The sequence below is a fragment of the Geotrypetes seraphini genome, chromosome 9 (genome assembly GCF_902459505.1).
Source record: "Geotrypetes seraphini chromosome 9, aGeoSer1.1, whole genome shotgun sequence".
NCBI lineage: Eukaryota > Metazoa > Chordata > Amphibia > Gymnophiona > Dermophiidae > Geotrypetes > Geotrypetes seraphini.
The window spans coordinates 14,938,151-14,959,397 of record NC_047092.1 but is presented as its reverse complement, the minus strand read 5'-3'; the positions used below and the strand labels follow the sequence as shown (position 1 = coordinate 14,959,397).

Sequence of the window (21,247 nt, the reverse complement as noted above, 5' to 3'; positions counted from 1 at the left end):
CCTGAACCAGTCCCCTGTGCCTTCAGCTCCTAAAGGCGACAGGGTCTAGCTGAACACCAGGACTGATATTTCAATATAGTAACATGCTGTACCTTTTGTCCAGGGGGTCCAGCTTGACCACTTGGACCACGGAACCCCACTCCAGGTTCCCCCTAGAAAAGTCAGAGGGAACTTGGTTACAGAGCACAAGAATACACATTACTGGGGCCCTCAGTCATGACTAACGTCAGCATTTACAGTATTCTTACAACCAGTTGGGGTTGTGTTATATAACGGTGTTTTTCAACCTTTTTACACCTATGGACCGGCAGAAATAAAAGAATTATTCTGTGGACCGGCATCAGTCTGTGGACCGGCGGTTGAAGAACACGGGGCCAAGTCGTGGGCCAGACCCCGCCCATCTCTACCCAATCTCCACCCCAGACCCCGCCCCCATAATAGTACTAATTGCACCTTGCACGTCCCGTGCCTCATCTGGAAGCCTTCCCTCTGACGTTGCGACGCCAGAGGGAAGGCTTCCGGTTCAGGCGCAGGATGCCCGTAGGAGCCACTGCCCGTGGCTTTGTGCACTGAATCAGTTAGGTAAGAGGGAGCCGGCTCGAAGATAACGCCGCATCGATCGCACCGTAGAGCGGCGGTTGAAGAACACTGTTTTGGGCCTGATGCACGTGATGGTCCTGTGGACCGGCAGGAAATTTCTGTGGACCGGCATTGGTCCATGGACCGGTGGTTGAAGAACACTGTTATAGAACATTTTGAGGTGTGCACAAAATTATGATTAAGAAAACTTTAAGTACAGGAAATAAATTGGTGCTACCATAGTTCGCTCTGTTAGCGGCATTCAAATGGTCATTCGTTCTCGTTATTCATGCATTTGTGACGCACGGATTCGCCTATCCGCAGTTACATCTATTGCAACCAAATTCCCCACTTGCGCCACTGTGTTCACGTATTCATCAGCCAGTGCTTCAGAACAAAAAGTTTTTTTTGCTTTCACTTTCACTTCGCGATAGGCATCCGGAAAGTGAATTACAGGTACTTCATGGAGGAACCTAACCCCCATTTTCCGCGGTTTTCAGGCGCAGTGTGAACTGCTAGAACCTAACCTCTATTTTCCCATAGACTCCATGTTTCGTTATTCGTGATTTTGCGGTTTGCAAACATTTTCGTGAACCATACTACCACGAATAACGAGAATGGACTGTACTTCTATATAGGTTGTCCGAGTGTAGAATTGGAGGTGTAGTCTTAGAATGGTTCTGAAATTTTTTTTTAAAAAACAGTCTTATGAATAATAATAACTTTATTTTTATATACCGCAATACCAAAACAGTTCTAAGCGGTTTACAGTAAAGAATGAACTGACAACCAGTGAAATACAATCCATACAGGCAGTAAAAGGAATATAGAAATTACATTATGAGGTTACAAATTTGTCGAATAGTGAAGTCTTTAACATTTTTCTAAAGGATTAGTAAGAGAAGGCTTTTAATATCATTTCACTTAGCCGAGCATTCATTTTGCCAGCTTGAAATGAGAATGTTCTTTCTAAAAATCTCTTATAAAGACAACCTTATGCTGTGAAAAAACAGATGAAGCTTTATCTTAGTTTTGGACCTCACCATGTGGAGTCCCTTATCTCCTATTTTAACGTTTTATGAGTTATTTGTGCATCTCCCCCTCTGGGCCAATCAGAGCCTTAGGACCCTCCCCAGAAGCACTGGGGAGGAGCCTAAGGCTCTGACTGGCCTGGATGTCTAAGGCCCCACCCATAGGAGGGGTCTTAAACAACCTGGGCCAATCAGAACTTCAGGCTCCTCTCCGGTGCATGCCAGGATGCACTGGGGAGGGATAAGCCCGCCATTTTGAAGAGGCGGGTCTGCTGGCCGGAGGGAGTAGACATCCTTCCAGCAAGCCATCTAAATAAGGTAAGGGAGAGAGGGCGGGGGTTGTCGGAGACACAAGGGGGTTGTGTGGCAACAGGAGAGAGTGGGCATTTTCCTGCTGCAGAGGAGGTGTTGCTTGGTGCCAGGAGAGAGTGGGCATCTCTCCCACCACTGAGGGGGTGTTGGAAGATATGTTGCTTGGCAGCGAGAGAGAGTGGGCATCTCTCCCGCTGCCAGGGGGATTGTTGCTTGGAGGTGGGAAAGAGTGGGGATCTCTCCTGCTATCGAGGGTGTGTTGGAGGGATGTTGCTTGACGGTAGGAGAGAATGGGCATCTCTCCTGCTGCCGGGGGGGGAGAGGGTTCTGCTTGGTGGTGGAAGAGAGTGGGCATCTCTCTCACTGTCAGGCTGAGTATTGCTTAACTTCAGAACTCGATTTGCATTTTTTAAAATCGCTACTATAATGGCTGCGAGAGCAGCCCATTGGTTTTTAACATGAATTTTTGAGAATCTAGGCCAAAGCCATCTGCTTTCTGCTCTTGTGCACCCCGTTTGCTACTGTAGGAGTTGGGGAAAGTATTTTCCCGCCTTTGGCTGCTATTTGTTTCTGGCATAAATTTACTATGGTGTATTCAGGGATAATAACTGTAGACCCAAGGTCAGAAAAAGTCAATAATATCTAATTATACAGCTGACCTAAGTTGGTTACAAAACTCATGGAGAGTGATCAAAATAAAGTTTATAAAAATACTCAGAGATATAGAACTCTGTAAGGAAGGCCTGAAAACCTCCCTTGGGTGAAGAGTTCACCTTCCAGTCATTGTTATTTTATAAAAACTTTGATCACAGGTTAAAAGATATTGTTTGGCTGTATTTCAAAAAAATTTTTACATAAAGGATTTTGATATGTTCAAAAGTCACTGGATTTGGGGGGTCCCAACGCGGCCCCGTTTCGTTCCCTGCCTCAGGGGACCCGAGTGATGATGTTCAAACAGGTTCCTGGTTAAATGCAGCTGGTAAATATGCACTCGTGACTGAGAAGTAATTCACTACTGGAGAAACGGTTGGTTAAATCTTGAACCTGTTTGAACATCATCACTCGGGTCCCCTGCTTAAGCTAAGTGCCATTTTGCATATACTACAACATACAGTGACTTTTGAACATATCAAAATCCTTTATGTAAAAATTTTTTTGAAATAGAGCCAAACAATATCTTTTGGATCCTGTGATCAAAGTTTTTATAAAATAACAATGACTGGAAGGTGAACTCTTCACCCAAGGGAGGTTTTCAAGCCTTCCTTACAGAGTTCTATGTCTCTGAGTATTTTTATAAACTTTATTTTGATCACTCTCCATGAGTTTTGTAACCAACTTAGGTCAGCTGTATAATTGTTTCTGGCAGGCAGAATGAGCCAAGAGGTAGCAGGGAATTAAACAGCTCCTTCAGTCTCTGTCTTAGTGCCTTCCTATCTTAGGACTATGCTGCATCTTTTAGGAATGCTTAGCCTCTCAATGTCTCTCATACCAGGTGCCTTTGATAACATGTAAATCTGCAGAGCATCATGGGAGAGTGAGATCTGGAAAAAAACAAGATGGCTGGCTTCCTGTCCCCATTCACTGTAGTATGAATTTTCATTTTCATTTTTTTAAGCATGTGACACCCTTTCCCCCCCAGGTCTACACAACTTCAATTGTATGTTTTGCGACTTGAGAAACCTCCTCCTTAATAAACTGAATTTTGTTGGAAAGGACATGTTTCGGCACATGAACATTCTAGGCATAGCCAGGGACCACCTTACCTTTTGTCCTTTTTCACCCATTTCTCCTTTAGCTCCCTACAAGAAATAAGGAAGACAGAAAAATCTGTCAAGAATCAGGTTCCCTATACATTTTAATGCCGTGTAACAGGGCCAGAACGTGGAAACGTAATGACCCCAACAGTCTTGTTATCAATGAATGTTATACAATAAACTTGTTACCAATGTTGTACAATAGATGTTTTTTTTATTTTTGCGGAGGAAAAAGACGTCCGTGAAAGGGACAGACCGCACTACTACACTTTCAGCGGTGTTACTGACCCATATCCAACTTCAATCACAGGTCAAAAAATCCCCTTCGGTTGTCTTTTAATATCAAATAAGTGCTGGCTTTTACTGTGCAGTCTACTTGGAGAGCTGCATTATTCAAGGGATGTTTACAACACCCCAGGAAATGTTAACTTTCCTCCAGGAATATCAGTCTACTATTTTAAGGTTCGGCCTCAGAATCTAACCTGTAGGTTTTCCAGAGGAGATAGTTCCACCTCTCCAGTCTTCATCTCCAGCGTCTAAAAGGTTAAACAAAATGGAAGGGTGGGGGAGAAGAAAAACTAGTAAAGGATGTGGTAAGAGCGGATAGCGTAGCTGGTTTTAAGAAAGGTTTGGACAAGTTCCTGGAGGAAAAGTCCATAGTCTGTTATTGAGAAAGACATGGGGGAAGCCACTGCTTGCCCTGGATCGGTAGAATGGAATGCTGCTACTCTCTGGGATTCTGGAATCTTGCTATTCTTTGGGATTCTGTATGGAATGTTGCTACTCTTTGGTATTCTAGAATCTTGTTACTCTCTGGGATTCTGGAATCTTGCTATTCTTTGGGATTCTGTATGGAATGTTGCTACTCTTTGGTATTCTAGAATCTTGTTACTCTCTGGGATTCCGGAATCTTGCTATTCTTTAGGATTCTGTATGGAATGTTTCTACTCTTTGGGATTCTAGAATCTTGTTACTCTTTGGGATTCTGGAATCTTGCTATTCTTTGGGATTCTGTATGGAATGTTGCTACTCTTTGGTATTCTAGAATCTTGTTACTCTCTGGGATTCTGGAATCTTGCTATTCTTTAGGATTCTGTATGGAATGTTGCTACTCCTTGGGATTTTAGAATCTTGTTACTCTCTGGGATTCTGGAATCTTGCTATTCTTTGGGATTCTGTATGGAATGTTGCTACTCTTTGGTATTCTAGAATCTTGTTACTCTCTGGGATTCCGGAATCTTGCTATTCTTTAGGATTCTGTATGGAATGTTGCTACTCCTTGGGTTTTGGCCAGGTACTAGTGACCTGGATTGGCTACCGTGAGAACGGGTTGCTGGTCTGACCCAGTAAGGCTATTCTTATGTTCTTAAGGGATATTGGAAAATAATTTGATATTAGCATTGCTTCTGACAAACAAGTATCTTGATTAATTTACCATCTTATGGACCTAGATACACCAGCAATAAGAGAATGTTTGGAGCCTGTGATTAATTTCCTACTTACTGCGCTTCTTTTCTGTGATTTCTGAATTCCAGGAGCCCCGGGCAAACGAATCTGTATAAGAAAACACGCAAAAAGCAATAGCATCAACAAGAACTATTGAAATATTCCTTAGAAACTGCCCAAGAGCTGATTTTTTTTTTTTTTTCAAGAATTTTCTAAAGCCATTTTTTTGAAAATTTGTATATTTTAGAACAGGACAAGTTAATCATTCAGAAAATGTTTTGAGGAGAACATTGTTTTTTAAAAAAATCTCATTTCCTGCTTTTCTTACAAACTTCAATAGGGACACCAGAATTATAGGTCCATACAGGTTGCGCGGTAAAACCAAGTCTGGATCAACCTAACCTGAAAATCTGAAACTGGTTGGCAACCCGATTGGACAAAATGTAGGAAACTGTCACCTTCCAAGGATGGCTGTATTTTAGGAAATATTAATGAATTAACCCTCCCTTTTACAAATGCGCGGAAGAGGTTTTTGGTGCCAGCTGGTGCTCTGAATGCTCTGCGCTGCTCCGATGCTCATAGGAACTCTATGACCATCGGAGCAGCGCAGAGATTTCAGTGTGCTAGCCGGCGCTAAAAACCTCTTCTGCGCTTTTGTAAAATTAGGGGGGGGGGGAGGTAACTATTTCAGTAAATATTTTGGGCAAGATATTTATTTATTGATAATTCCATCAACTCTAAATAAAATGATCAGTGAGGAATATAAGAGAGAACATAATAATTCCATGGTAAATCATAGAATAGATAAAATATATCAAGAAATTTCAATGTTTGTATACTGCTTAGAAGCAACTGTAATTTAACGATGAGGCTTCTATTGGCCCAATATTCAAAACAGGCTGAGCTCTTAAATGTATGATCCTAACTTCCCCCCTCTTTTACGAACGCATAGGTTTAGCACGGGCAGTGGCGGTGACTGCAAAAAAGCAGTTATCGCCGCTGTCAGCGCCAAAACCCGCACTATGCATTCGTAAAAGACGGGGGTTTGCGCCCTGTTTCGGCCAAATTTATGAGCAAAAGTTTTCAGGTTACAGTTTGGAGCACAAATCCTTTGAATATCGGGTTCTAAGACAATCTTGAATATCTAGAAAAAAAGGGTGAACAAGGAAGTCGTAGGAGAAACCCTTTGACTAGACTAACTTTGCGACGAGCCTTCAAGATTTTTTTTCCTGATCAGAATGAAAGGATGTTTTGAAAGAAGCAGAGCTCTCAAAACTGGCTAAAGATATATAAAGCTACCTGAAAATTATTGAGAAACATACTTTGACAACAGAGTCCCAGGTATCAACATTACAAGCTTTATCGTCTTCAGCCCTTAAAGATTCACGTATTACCTATACTAGATTTGAGAAGATGGAAAATATTTTACAGGCAAAAACTCATTTGTTGACTCCAGAAATTTTGATTCGGAAATATTTTAAAGACGTTTTGGGGCTGACAGAAGCAGATACTTTGCCCCTAACAAATCTGTATGATATTCCACAGAAAAAGAAAGTTCCGGCAGAATTAGGTCTAGATCATTTGGAACAGATAGATTTTGATTTCACTGGTTTCCTGGAAGATTCACAAGACATAATCCAAACTAGGTCTACCCTATTAGTTACTTGTGCAAGAGAGTTAGATAAATCTTTAATTATGAAAGCTTATTTTCAAAATAAGCTAGCAAAGTTTTGTGGAGATAATGTACTAATATTTCCCGATGTGGCCCAGGCAACACAATTGAGAAGGAAGGCAGCTTTAAATTTGAAATTAAGGGTGTTGGCTCTGGGAGCCACTTTTTATTTAAAGCTTCCATGCAAATGTTTAGTGAAATTTAAGGAATGTGAATATGTTTTCTGGGACTCTATGCAGCTGGAACAGTTTTTACAGCTTCGTGAAACTAACAAATACAGTGGTGCCTCACACAACGAACTTAATCCGTTCCAGGAGCAAGTTTGTTATGTGAAACGTTTGTTGTGTGAAACGCGTTTTCCCATAAGAATACATGTAAAACAAAATAATTCGTTCTGCAGCCCTGTTTTCCCATAAGAATACATGTAAAACAAAATAATTCGTTCTGCAGCCCTACATTTCCCTCCCTCCACCTCACCTTATATGCAGAGTTTGCCAGCTTTCTTTTTCACCCAGCCGCACGCTTTCAAAAAGCTGTGCACGCGCAGCTGCTGAAGTTGATCAATGTTCTCCTCTCCTGCAACTTCCGTTTTCTGGTTGCGTCAGAGGAGAAGATTGAACAACAGAGCATGCGCGCATGTGCTGCTCTTTGAAAGTGTGTGGCTGGCCGAAAAAGAAAGCCGGAAAACTCGGCATCTAAGGTAAGGTGGAGGGAGATGATGGAACACTGCATTCAGACAGGAGGGTGCTGCTGTTCCCGGCTCACATTAGGAAGCGGCGAGAGTAGTTCCGCCCCCCCCCCCGGGCCCCTCGGGCGACTTCGTTGTGTGAAACGAAGTTCGTTATAGGGAGCAAGACAAAAAGTTCGTTATGCGCAGCGTTCGCTGTGCGAGGCGTCCGTTATGCGAGGCACCACTGTAGTTCCCATCTGAATTAATTATAAATGGAGTTCAGTAGTATTTTGCACTCTAAAATTAGATCTTAGATTAGATAATGATGATATTTTATTGTATTTAAGTTAATTTCAGGAATATTCTCCCATTATGTGGACTAGAGGAGATTATAGGGTAATATTGTAAGGAATTTCCTTCAATGGTTGTTAAAGCTTTGGATTTTTTTTTGTTTTTTCTCTCTTCTTCTTATTGTTTGTATAAAATGATAATGTTTAAAATCGATTAAAAAAAATAAATATATATATATATATATAAAGCCAGTAAGGATTTTTGTTGTCCTTCATTTCTACACAGCAAAATTCTTCAAGACCACTGCAATAATCCAACCCTAACATATTCCAGAATGATGATGCTTTTCACCTAAGCATTTGTCCTTCTCAGAGGTGAAACATTGGTTTTCCAGTTCTTGCATCTAATACACTCGAGATTTTCCAGAAAAGGAAGGAGAGGAGAAATAAAATATTTCTACTGTTACGCACTTATAAGAGAAATTAAAATGACTCGCTGAAAGTCACACAGAGGCCAACATTCAAAGCATTTGTCCGAGCACATTCAGAAATGACATGGACAAATCGTGGTGTTTTCAAAAGTTCCACCTCTCTGACCAATGAAATGCACTCAAAAATGTATCCGGTGGAATGAGGCATTATGACATCATAATCTGAGCTCTAGAATGTTGCTACTCAGGATTGATGGAATACTTAGGCATTGGAGGAATGAGACATTATGATATCATAATCTGAGCTCTAGAATGTTGCTACTTAGGATTTTAAAGCGTTCGAGGCTTGTGCAGATGAGGACGGAGCTTAGGCATTGGTGGAATGAGGCTTTATGACATCATAATCTGAGCTCTAGAATGTTGCTACTTAGGATTTTAAAGTGTTTGAGGCTTGTGCAGATGAGGACGGAGCTTAGGCATTGGTGGAATGAGGCATTATGACATCACAATCTGAGTTCTAGAATGTTGCTACTTAGGATTTTCAAGTGTTTGAGGCTTGTGCAGATGAGGACGGAGCTTAGGCATTGGTGGAATGAGGCATTATGACATCACAATCTGAGTTCTAGAATGTTGCTACTTAGGATTTTCAAGTGTTTGAGGCTTGTGCAGATGAGGACGGAGCTTAGGCATTGGTGGAATGAGGCATTATGACATCACAATCTGAGTTCTAGAATGTTGCTACTTAGGATTTTCAAGTGTTTGAGGCTTGTGCAGATGAGGACGGAGCTTAGGCATTGGTGGAATGAGGCATTATGACATCACAGTCTGAGCTCTAGAATGTTGCTACTTAGGATTTTCAAGTGTTCGAGGCTTGTGCAGATGAGGACGAAGCTTAGGCATTGGTGGAATGAGACATTATGATATCACAATCTGAGTTCTAGAATGTTGCTACTTAGGATTTTAAAGTGTCTGAGGCTTGTGCAGATGAGGATGGAGCTTGTGGCCTGTGGAATGTTCTCCCCATGTTGTTTAAGTAGAGGGTATCCAGAGGGCTGGTTCCAAACAGTCTTAGATGTGTGTGGATATTTTTATTTCAATTGTTTGCTTTCTCACATGAGATCAGAAACAAAATCAACCCAGCATGGCCAAGGTAAAATAAAAAAATAAAAATGGCTTCATGTCCCTATTAGGGCTGAATGGCAGGGTGTTGCTCCTTCTTATTCTCATGCTGAAGAGGTTTTCAGATCCATTCCCATGACTAAGGAGAGACTGTTTCCAGCTCATGACTCAGAGAATGACACAGGGACAAATTTGTCCCCGTCCCCGCAGGAACTCAATTTCTCCATCCCGTCCCCGTAAGTTTTGTTACTGTCTCTGTCCCTGCCCCATTCCTGTAAGCTCTGCCTTAACCGCACATGCCTCGAACACTTATGATTTTAAAGTGTTTGAGGCTTGTGCAGATGAGGACGGAGCTTAGGCATTGGTGGAATGAGGCATTATGACATCATAATCTGAGCTCTAGAATGTTGCTACTTATGATTTTAAAGGGTTCGAGGCTTATGCAGATGAGGACGGAGCTTAGGCATTGGTGGAATGAGGCATTATGACATCACAATCTGAGCTCTAGAATGTTGCTACTTAGGATTTGAAAGGGTTCGAGGCTTGTGCAGATGAGGACGGAGCTTAGGCATTGGTGGAATGAGGCATTATGACATCACAATGAGTTCTAGAATGTTGCTACTTAGGATTTGAAAGTGTTTGATGCTCGTGCAGATGAGGACGGAGCTTAGGCATTGGTGGAATGAGGCATTATGACATCACAATCTGAGCTCTAGAATGTTGCTACTTAGGATTTTAAAGTGTTTGAGGCTTGTGCAGATGAGGACGGAGCTTGCAGGAATGGGGCAGGGACAGGTAAAAAACTCGCCGGGATGGGAAAATGAGTTCCCCCGGGGACGGGTAAAAATTGTCTCCATGCCATTCTCTAACTCAGATCATATGTTTTGCCATAGCCAGAAAGAGGCTGAGAAGCCATTCTGCAATGCCAAGATCTGTCCGAGTAACTCCTGAATATTGGCAAGTCATTTTTATTTCTGTTATACCTGCACAGTAGAAGAAATATTCTTGTTTCTTCTCCTTTTCATCCTTCTCTTCCAAATTGGCTCTGACCACCCAAGCGCAATCTGGTTAGTGCAGAGGTGGTTGAGGGGCAGAGACAGGAGTTATACAAACATCAGTGAGATTCAATGCCAGAACCCGCTTATCTAATCAGCCAACTAGACTGGAGAAAAGGCATCCTGACCTTGCCAAGGTGGGTATGTAGGTATGCACTGAATATTGACCTTAACTGCATAATCTCACTTATTGTTTTGCCTCTTGTTTTGTTTTATTTTTATCATTTAAATTTTCCCAGAATTCTATTGTTCAACGGTTCCTCCCTTCTGCATCTATTCCTATCTCTCCTCTCTTCAACCTGTCAGAATGTTTATTTTCTTATCTTTTCCTCTATCTCTATTTTTCTCTTCTTTATTACTCTCAAGGTACTTTAGTTAGATTGTGAGCCTTTGGGACAGTAAGGGAATTTCTAAGTACCTATCCTACTTATAATTTTAATGCACCCTAATGTATATTTTCTGTAAACCGCTTAGAACCTAACGGATTAGCGGTATATAAGAAATAAATTACAAATTACATTACATAACTTCCGAGTGCTGCTGGAGACCTGGATGTTCGATGCTGTTGCCCAGACACGGGCAATCAGCTGGCACCCCATATGAAAAAAAACAGCGGTTTGCAGATCGAGATAAGTTCCTGTTTTTCAGCCATTTTAAAATTGACAAGACTTAATGCTTCAGGAGCTTTCTGAATTAATGCTATTTAGAAGCGCAATTAACGCAGAATGTAGGGGTTTTAGTGAGGTATTTAATAAAATTTGGAGCCCATTGACTAAATTTGTAAAAACATAATAATGCATTTTTATCATATCTCTTCTTTTCTTTGGTTTATTTATCTTTACACATCCAGGGGAGTGGGGGGTTGGAGGGAGGGAGGGGAATAAATATTGGTAGTGATATTTGGGTAACTATATTCTTTATTTGTATTGCATATTAGGATATATTATGATATTATTATATGCAGGAAAATGAAATTATTGAATGATATTTATGTTACCTGTATAGATAATAGTGGAATATCTTTTGTTCTTTCATTTGTATGACACTGTTTTTGATTAAAAATCAATAAAGAATAATAAAAAAAAAGAAACGCAATTAAATTATTTACCTTAATTCTCATATTATATTATATAGACACCAGGGTTTTGGGCGATTGATAGTTTTTTCTATAAATACAGTTTAAAAAGAAAAAAAAAAGTCAAAAGAATCCTTGTAATATGAATTATAGATTTTTAGATTAGCTTTCAGAGGGTTTTAAAATGATGTGAGTGGGTAATGTCTGCTAGGCACATTAGTGCTTTGGGTGGTATTGAACCCTGGTGAACTCAAAAAAAATTTCTTACACGAGTTCCCACTTACTGATGTAACACTCTGTATGCCATATCCTAGTAACATTCTGTTTGAAGGCTTCAGTCAGCCCAAAACCATACAAGTGTCTGGAGTAGAGGTCTGCATGGGAACGGGGATCGCGGGAATCTCCCCCTAACCCACGGGACTCCCACAGGGACACCCCTCTGGCCCACGGGGATGGAAGGCTTTGGAAGCAGAGTTCGTCCATATAATATAATGGACATGTCAGCCTTAGTAAAAGAGGGGGTTTATAAGTTAATTACCTGAACAGAAAACAAAAAAAGGATTCCACCAAAGAGATTCCACAAGGAAAACAGCAGCGCAAACACAAAAGAAACTGTGGAATTGATGATCCTGTCAGAAGTAATTGCTGCTTTTTATGGGGACGGGCGGGGATGGAGGTAATTCCTTGCGGGGACGGGTGAGGACGGAGAGGATCCTGGTGGAGATGGGTGGGGATGGAGAGGATCCTGGTGGGGATGGAGAGGATCCTGGCGGGGACGGATGGGGATGGAGAGGATCCTGGTGGGGATGGAGAGGATCCTGGCGGGGACAGGTGGGGATGAAGAGGATCCTGACGGGGATGGGTGGGGACAGAGAGGATCTTGACAGGGACGGGTGGGGACAGAGAGGATCCTGACGGGGACGGATGGGGATGGAGAGGATCCTGGCGGGAACGGGTGGGGACAGAGAGGATCCTGACGGAGATGGGTGGGGATGGAGAGGATCCTGACGGGGACGGGTGGGGATGGAGAGGATCCTGGCGGGGACGGATGGGAATGGAGAGGATCCTGGCGGGGACAGGTGGGGACAGAGAGGATCCTGGCGGGGACGGATGGGGACGGAGAGGATCCTGGTGGGGATGGAGAGGATCCTGACGGGGACGGGTGGGGATGGAGAGGATCCTGGTGGGGACGGATGGGGATGGAGAGGATCCTGGCGGGGACAGGTGGGGACAGAGAGGATCCTGACGGGGACGGAGAGGATCCTGGTGGGGATGGAGAGGATCCTGACGGGGACGGGTAGGGATGGAGAGGATCCTGGCGGGGATGGGTGGGGATGGAGAGAATCCTGGCGGGGACGGGTGGGGATGGAGAGGATCCTGGCGGGGACGGATGGGGATGGAGAGGATCCTGGCGGGGATGGGTGGGGATGGAGAGAATCCTGGCGGGGACGGGTGGGGATGGAGAGGATCCTGGCGGGGACGGAGAGGATCTTGACGGGGATGGGTGGGGACAGAGAGGATCCTGGCGGGGACGGGTGGGGATGGGTGGGATTTCTTTCCCCACGCAACTCTCTAGTCTGTAGAATAGAGAGCAGGTCTCATTTTGTAGCTTTGAGTTATTTTGACCCCTCTCATTAAGTTCTTATCACCAGCTCAGTATTGACCAGATAACTTCTATATCAAATCTTTTCCTTTTCTCAAATGATCATTACAGTATAACAAATAAAGATGGCCAGAGTAACAAAGTTTCTTTACCGTCTCCCACTGCCTGTCTGTCATTCTTCGGACTCGAATTTGATCCTTTTGTACGAGAGCTGTGTCTTCCTGCTTAAAACATAACAATACCCAGAAAGCCATCAGATTTATTATGACACACCAAAAGGCGGTAGTAGTATTTTAACAAGTTTTTGAGACTTATATTTGTATTCTTTCATGTTTTTTAGGGGACTGTTCTTGATACAGCTTGAAGGCGAAACATGTCGAATGACAGGTCCCTTCCCGACGTTACTAACAGGAAAGATTTAAGACAAGTTGTTGAATTACTCCAAAAAATTTTTATACTAAGAAATAATATATTTTAAAAAAAAAATTTTGATATTGCACTGAGCACTTTACATATATATATATATAAAACATGAAAAAAAGTATGATGGGGCTAGTGAGGAGGCCATAAGCCAAAGTGAAATGGTGACCATAGAAATCTCTGGCACCACAATGGCAAATCTGAGGCCCTGAAATAATCTTATTTATTACCAATATAAGCATATACGGGACATTGAATATTTATGGTGACCCCAAAAGGCATGGCAGTACCCCACAATCCAAAGCACACTGCTTTGGAAACCTAAAGACACTTTGAGAGAAATCACCCTGGAAATTCCTGGACTCATATGTTCAATCTATTTCATAGACACTCCTGTCTTCTTCTTCTTCTTCTTCCTCTTCTTTTTCTTTACCTTCATCTTTTTCCTCATTTTATTCTTTTTCTTTCTTCCTTCAATTTCTCTTTCCTCTTATCTTTTCTTTTATTATTTTTTCATGAACAGTCCTAGTACTTTGGATCTTTTAAAACGATTCAATTCTACATTGCACACTGTAACTGAATATTTGTTATACTAAATGTTTTGTTTATTTTTTGATATCTTGTACTTGAACTGTTTCTTATATTTTTTCAAAAAACTCAATAAAAAATATTGAACTAAAAAAAAAAAAAAAAAAAAAAGAAATTCTTTGAGGAGCCGCTGAAAAGTTCTCAGTCCAACCAAGAAGAGAACGATGTGGAAACATGAAACTTACAAGTTAATCCACACTTTTCCTTTTGGTGAGGCAATGCGTCTAGTAAATGGGCACAAGTGTAGGGAATCCAAGCCATTGTGACATCACCGATGAGGTTGGCACTTAGGCATTGGTGGAATGAGGCATTATGACATCACAATACGAGGGGGGGCCGCTGAAAAGTTCTCAGCCCAACCAAGAAGTGAAAGACGAGGCGCCACGAAGCTTAACAAATTAGTCCACACTTTTCTTGACACTTTGTTTCAGTGATATGAAATGAAACAAAAAGTGTCAAGAAAAGTGTGGAATAACTTGTTAAGCTTCGTGGCTCCACAATATTCTCCGAGAACTTTCCGGTGGCCCCTCGTGTATATGGCAACGAATTTGAGGTGCTCCTTCCACACCAAAAAGCATTCTAATAGATGCAAGGTTCCAAATGGAGCCGAAACAGCAGTTCCATAAAAAACACCTATGCGCCCATTAATAAACTAGCATGTAACTGTTCTGTGAGGATCTGTAAATGGGCATGGCCAGGGGAGGAACATAGGCAGGCCAGGGCGTTCCTTTAAAATGCATGCCCTGGTTTCAGCTTGGCTCTTTTCCTTTGGACTTTGCTGCTATTTGAGCAGAGGGGATTGTCTCCATTGTGGTTCCTCCATATGAGTGAACTAGGAATTGCTCTAAATCAGGGGTGTCAAAGTCCCTCCTCGAGGGCCGCAATCCAGTCGGGTTTTCAGGATTTCCCCAATGAATATGCATGAGATCTATTAGCATACAATGAAAGCAGTGCATGCAAATAGATCTCATGCATATTCATTAGGGAAATCCTGAAAACCCAACTGGATTGCGGCCCTCGAGGAGGGACTTTGACACCCCTGGCTTAGAGTGTGGTTGTGTAACTACAAAAAGGCAGTATCCAAGTCCCAGTCCTTTAACTCAGGGATGTCAAAGTCCTTCCTCGAGGGCCGCAATCCAGTCGGGTTTTCAGGATTTCCCCAATGAATATGAACGAGATCTATTAGCATACAATGAAAGCACTGCATGCAAATAGATCTCATGCATATTCATCGGAGAAATCCTGAAAACCTGGCTGGATTGCGGCCCTCGAGGAGGGACTTTGACACCCGTGCTCTAGTGCAGTGGTTCCCAAACTCTGTCCCGGGGGACCCCCAGCCAGTCAGGTTTTCAAGATATCCCTAATGAATATGCATGAGAGAGATTTGCATATAATGGAAGCGACAGGTATGCAAATCTCTCTCATGCATATTCATTAGGGATATCTTGAAAACCCGACTGGCTGGTGGTCCTCCAGGACAGGGTTGGGGACTTTGACACCCCTGCTCTAAATCAAATCAATTATCTATAGCAGTGGTTCCCAAATCTGTCCTGGGGGACCCCCAGCCAGTCAGGTTTTCAAGATATCCCTAATGAATATGCATGAGAGAGATTTGCATACCTGTCACTTCCATTATATGCAAATCTCTCTCATGCATATTCATTAAGGATATCTTGAAAACCTGACTGGCTGGGGGTCCCCCAGGACAGGTTTGGGAACCACTGACCTATAGACTCCACTTTACTATTTAATTGGGCTTGTAAATTTGTAGCCTGACATTTCTCACAATTTCCTCGTTGAACCACAATTTAAGGTGCCTATGTGGAACTTATTTTATGAAGATAAGCGGGTACCTACTTGCCTTTATAAAATCCTAGCGTATGTGGCAGATATAGATATTTACACCAGCCCTAGGACATATCACTATTTGTCAAGTACTCCCATAAATTGTAGCATTTTATAATCTACTTGCGTGCTTTCATGCTTTGCCCACACGCCATCCAAACTCCACACCTCTGCACCATCAAAGTGCGTGCCATTGTATTAAAGTACGTACGTTTACACTGATCATTATTTTATGTGGCCACGTTCATGTGTAAATGACTGCAAAACTAAAAAAAAAAGAAAAGGAATCTAAACAGGTGTAATTTTCAAAATTGAAAGAATTTATGGGCTTCCTTTGCTTCTATCCAATGTGTGAGTCTTTGGTGCCCTCCAGTGGCCACATGAAAACATCCACATCTAGATTTGGATTTTCCATCATTTATTCTTGAACTGGGGGAAATTATGTTTGGCCACTGTCAGTAGGGGGGGGGAAGGACTGCCCTGGGTGTTGTGTTGGTGGGGGGCTATTGGGGTGGTAGATAGGTTGGTATAGTAGTTTTGGGAGAAGTTTAGGGGGCTCACCATAAATTGTAACTTCTCCCTTTTTTCCTTCCATATTCGTGTATTCCCTCTGACATCACTTCCTGGCCCCTGGACCCAGAAGTGATTCAGAGGGAAGAAGTTGCTGGCACTAGCGAAGATCTACAGAGGTACTGGGTGGGGGGGAAGGGATGGCACAAGTATGATGTTGTGGGGGGCGGGGTGGGGAGGAACCTCCAGGTAATGAACCTCCAGGTGGGTGGTTCATTAGCCCACCCACCTGGCTACTAAAGAGTTTTAAGGGTATTTTTGTTTTCAAGTTTTATTTAAAATTTGATAAAACGCTTATATAAAAAATTTCTAAGCGATTTACACCTGTGTGATGCTGTACTAGGGTTTCCCATACAAGATGCTGCTGTTCCAAAGACAGGTATGTACTCTTCCATTCAGATCTTCGTGTAGTGGGAGGAGGTAGGTGACCACTGAGGGAGTTTGGAGGCGTCATTACTTAATCCATCCGGTGGTCTTCTGGTCAGTTTTGGTAACTTTTTGGCACTTAGATGCTTCCAAAAGAGGTCTAGCCCAAAATGTCTGAGTTCCGTCCAGGACTTCCTCGGAAAGGTTTATCTCCAACAATATATACAGGAAATGGAGAGAACAAAATAATCTCGCCAAAGGTTTGATTATCCCCAATGGCTAAGATGTCCAAGTCTAGCACACCCATAACACGCCCTCCTTGAACTCTGGACACACAGCAGATGAAACGTCTCACTAGATATCCAGGTAAATGTTTTTGAAAAAAATCGGCACTTGGACATCCAAGTGCCGGCTTAGGCAGTTTTTAGAACATTTTTGGATTATGCCCCTAATAATGAATTACCTGTGCTATAGGAAGCACTTAAAGCTTGCCTATTCCATCAGTGTGTTTTATAACTGTTAATTATACTTTGGTGTTACTATTGCTTTTTTAACCTAATGTAATGTAATAATATTCTACTTTATACAAGTATAAACAGCAATATATTGCATGAATAAACAAAAATGGAAAGAATATACATGCAGAGAGTCAATCAACAAATATAAGATCCTTATCACTTAAACTCACCTTCTTCTCTCTCGGACCAGAATGTTCTTCTAGGAACTGCGCTAACTCTTCAGATTTCTGCTTGATATTGTGAAAGTCTGCTTTTAGTTCTTGGGCCAGCTTTATACTGCCAGCAAGGCCTGGAGATTCAGTAAAATTCTCACTGGTAGTCCGTATGTCATCTCCAGTGGCTAAGATTGGAGTCCCAGTAGAATCCTGGCTGTTGGGTCCCACGTTTTCACTGCTGAGACTCTCACTAGTACTTTCTTTGGCTTGCTTGTTGGCCAGGATCAGAGCTCCAGGGAAACCCTGAGTAATAATTCTCATGTCTACATTATTGGCTAATAACCAAGCTCCAGTGAGACCCTCATTGGTAGTTTTTGTGCTTTCACTATTCTCTAGATCTGGAGATCTGGTGAGACCCTCACTGGTTGTTCCCTTGTCTTTGATGCTGCCAAGGTCTGGAAATCCAGCGAGACCCTCGCGGGTGGTTCCCATATGTTCAATGCTGCCTAGGTCTGGAGATCCAGTGAAATGCTCACCTGTGGTTCCCATGTCTTTGCTGCTTCCTAGGTCCGGTGATCCAGTGAGACCTTCACTGGTAGTTCCCATATGTTCAATGCTGCCAAGATCTGGAGATCCAGTGAAATGCTCACCTGTGGTTCCCATGTCTTTGCTGCTTCCTAGGTCCGGAGATCCAGTGAGACCTTCACTGGTGGTTTCCATATGTTCAATTTTGCCTAGGTCTGGAGATCCAGTGAAATGCTTACCTGTGGTTCCCATGTCTTTGCTTCTTTCTAGATCTGGTGATCTAGTGAGATCATCACTGGTGGTTCTCATGTTCTCACTGCTTCCTAGGTCCGGTGATCCAGTGAAATGCTCACCTGTGGTTTCCATATTTTCACTGCTTCCTAAGTCTGGTGATCCAGTGAGACCCTCACTGGTGGTTCCCATGTGTTCACTGATGCCTAGGTCTGGAGATCCATTGAGACTCTCACTGGTAATTGCTGGGTCTTTGCTGTTGCCTAGGTTTGGCGATCTGGTGAAACCCTCAATGGTGGTTCTCTTGTGCTCATCTCCAAGAATTTGTTTGTGGGGCAGCTTTTCCCTCTTGTCTTGCTGTATAGAACCATTCTTGGATCTGGAATCATGTCCGTCTTGCAGTCGAACTTTTTTCCTCTCTTTTCTTCTCTCTTTTACATCCTAAAATAAAGAAGAAAGTCTGAAGAGGTAATGTTGGCAACAACTCAATACCACGTCTAGATCATGAGCATCAGTCATTCCAGGAAAATCAACAGAGTAATTGGGTAGGGATCGTGCACTTGTACATTTAGACATTGCGTAGAGGGGATTTCTGGACAACTGGGGATATGAGAGGAGAATGCACCCCTGAAACTCTTCAGGCTTCTTGGATTACAGGGTGATGTTGAAACCCTCAAAATTTAAGTCAAGGCTGACTTAGGAAAGAAACAACTCTGCAAAATCAGCCTCACCACAGGAAAACATCGCAGAGCACAAGCCCATGAGAGAAGCCATGATTGAAGAGACAATTAGCAACTCATAATTGGCTTAATTTAAAATTGGATGGTACCTACCAGAAAGCGGGCATCGTTAGGGGGGTGCGTTAGGGGGTAGGCGTGGATCCCTAGTATTCAGTAATACTGCACACATCTTTAGTGAACGCCCATGCCCTCTCAAAGCCACACCTCCTTTTGAGTTGCACATCTCAGGGTAATGGACAGTTTTGCACATTAATTATTGATTGACGGTGTTCATATATTTAGTCTTAGTGGTTTGGTACAGCCAGGTATAAGAAGGAGGGGTTTGGCTTCAATGGGGAAGGACAGAATTACGGAGAAGCCATGGTTCCAGAGAGGGGCCGAGGACCTCATTAGACACCTTATTTACTACATTGGCAAGACCTAATTATTATTTATTTATATGCTACTTGTGTCTTAAGTGGTTTACATTCAGATATTTTATCATATTTCCCTGTCTGTCCCCGTGGGCTCAAAATCTATCTAGTATACCTGGGGCAACGAGGAGATTAGGTGGCTTGCCCAGGGTGACAAGGAGTAGCGAGGGATTTGAACCCACAGCCTCAAGGTGTTGAGGCTGAAGCTCTAACCCCTGTGCCACACATCTGAAAGAAGGGAGGATCAAGGTAACACGCCACACAAGAGAATGCCAGAGAAGGAATCTCCAGAGTCTGCAAAGAGCAGCAGGATGAAAGACAGGAGCCAGAAACAGAATATGCAAAATCTGGGATCAAATCGTAAACACTGGAGCCATAACGTATTGTACCATCCTTGCAGATATGTGGCATAAGAAGAACCAGTTCTGGGATAATGTCACATTCTTCAGAAAGCATAAGCAGCGGTGACATTTAGCTGAAGAACTAGATTTGCCCCGTGGTCCTTTCTGAAGAAGGGACCAGTGTGATCTGGAAAGTTCCTCCAATACAAGGCATCACTACCTGCAAAGAACCCAGTTATTATACACAGCTGCTACTGTATTTAGTTTCAATTAAGGCAGTAACTTCCAATGCAGGGCTGCGACACCATTGACCAGTATGTATCAAGAACATCCATCCCCACCAGCCCGCCTTCAATCTTTTCACTGGGGGCATTTCCAAATGCATCCCCTCTTTGTCTATTCGGAAATGTTTTGTCCTACAAGTTTATGGCTCCTCCCTCCTGAAGGGGCACATATATTCCTTGTAAGTTTTCTATTCCTGCTTGTAAAAAAACACAGACACAGTTTTCATTCTGCTGAAATGCTACAAGGTCAGACCTCCTCATGTACTGAACTGGTGGATGATTTTGCTTCTTGTGAGTCACTTAGATAAGAAACAAGAAACATTTGCTAAGAAAGACCTTAGACAATAAAGCACAGTATTATATGCTACCTTTTTTTGTTGCTTTTATGTATCCTGTTACCAAATATGGTTTTTCCTACGGTCATATGCTGAAAAAACTGACCCATGTATAATACTATAAAACTGAATGGAAAACTGATAATAAATGGACAATTTCTTTGGGACAAGCCTGAGCATCTTTTCTTCCTAAAGAGACTGTCTCCAGATATCTGAGAGGCGACAGAGTGTGTGCGAGGTGGTTTTGGGACCAGAACCGGACCAGGTCCGTTTCACCTCCCCCCGTCCACTTCCTCCCATTTACCAGGAACTTGGCTAGAGAGGTAAAGAGTAGGAAGGGGAAAAAAAAACCCAACCCTGAATGACGATGGGGGCCACCTCAGAAGTCTCCAGGGAATGCAAGTGGTCCTCAAGCTTGCATTGATGAAAATTGCCACCCCCCCCTCCCACACTCTCTCATTGCTGAAAATAGGTGGCACTTATACAGTTTTACTGCCTTGAAAGCTCACCTTCTCCTTAACTGCTAAATGTTCTTCCGTCACCAGAGCTGTGCCTGCAGGATTCTGGACTTTATTGTGAGATTCTTCCTTGAGGTTTAGAGACGACTCTTCACTGTTGGCCAGAACTAGAATTCCAGGGAGACCCTCACTGGTAATCTTCATGTCTTCATTCACTGCTGTTCGACTTTGGCTGATCTCCACTGTCATCTCCTCCTCTGCAGAATGATTCTTGCTTTTGGGGTTGCGTGCAGTCTCCAGATGGACCTTCTTCTTTAATTTTTGCTCTTTTCGGCTCCCTTTCACATCCTAAAGAGCAGGAAGAAATCAGTCTAATGGTCAATATCAATGGCGCTTAGGGTGCTTCTCATCTCATGGCACC

General features: G+C 42.8%; 1 protein-coding gene across 1 annotated transcript in view; it reads right to left on the bottom strand.

Annotated features, from left to right (window-relative positions):
* Positions 1 to 21,247, bottom strand: part of LOC117366868 (collagen alpha-1(VII) chain-like) — a 311,407-nt gene that overhangs the window by 80,489 nt on the left and 209,671 nt on the right. The window contains exons 57-63 of the mRNA XM_033958833.1: positions 20,878 to 21,174; positions 17,515 to 18,696; positions 13,190 to 13,261; positions 5,180 to 5,230; positions 4,159 to 4,212; positions 3,686 to 3,721; positions 93 to 152 (exon numbers count right to left, since the gene is read on the bottom strand). Coding sequence (XP_033814724.1) covers positions 93 to 152; positions 3,686 to 3,721; positions 4,159 to 4,212; positions 5,180 to 5,230; positions 13,190 to 13,261; positions 17,515 to 18,696; positions 20,878 to 21,174 — 1,752 coding nt within the window. The remainder of the gene's footprint in view (positions 1 to 92; positions 153 to 3,685; positions 3,722 to 4,158; positions 4,213 to 5,179; positions 5,231 to 13,189; positions 13,262 to 17,514; positions 18,697 to 20,877; positions 21,175 to 21,247) is intronic.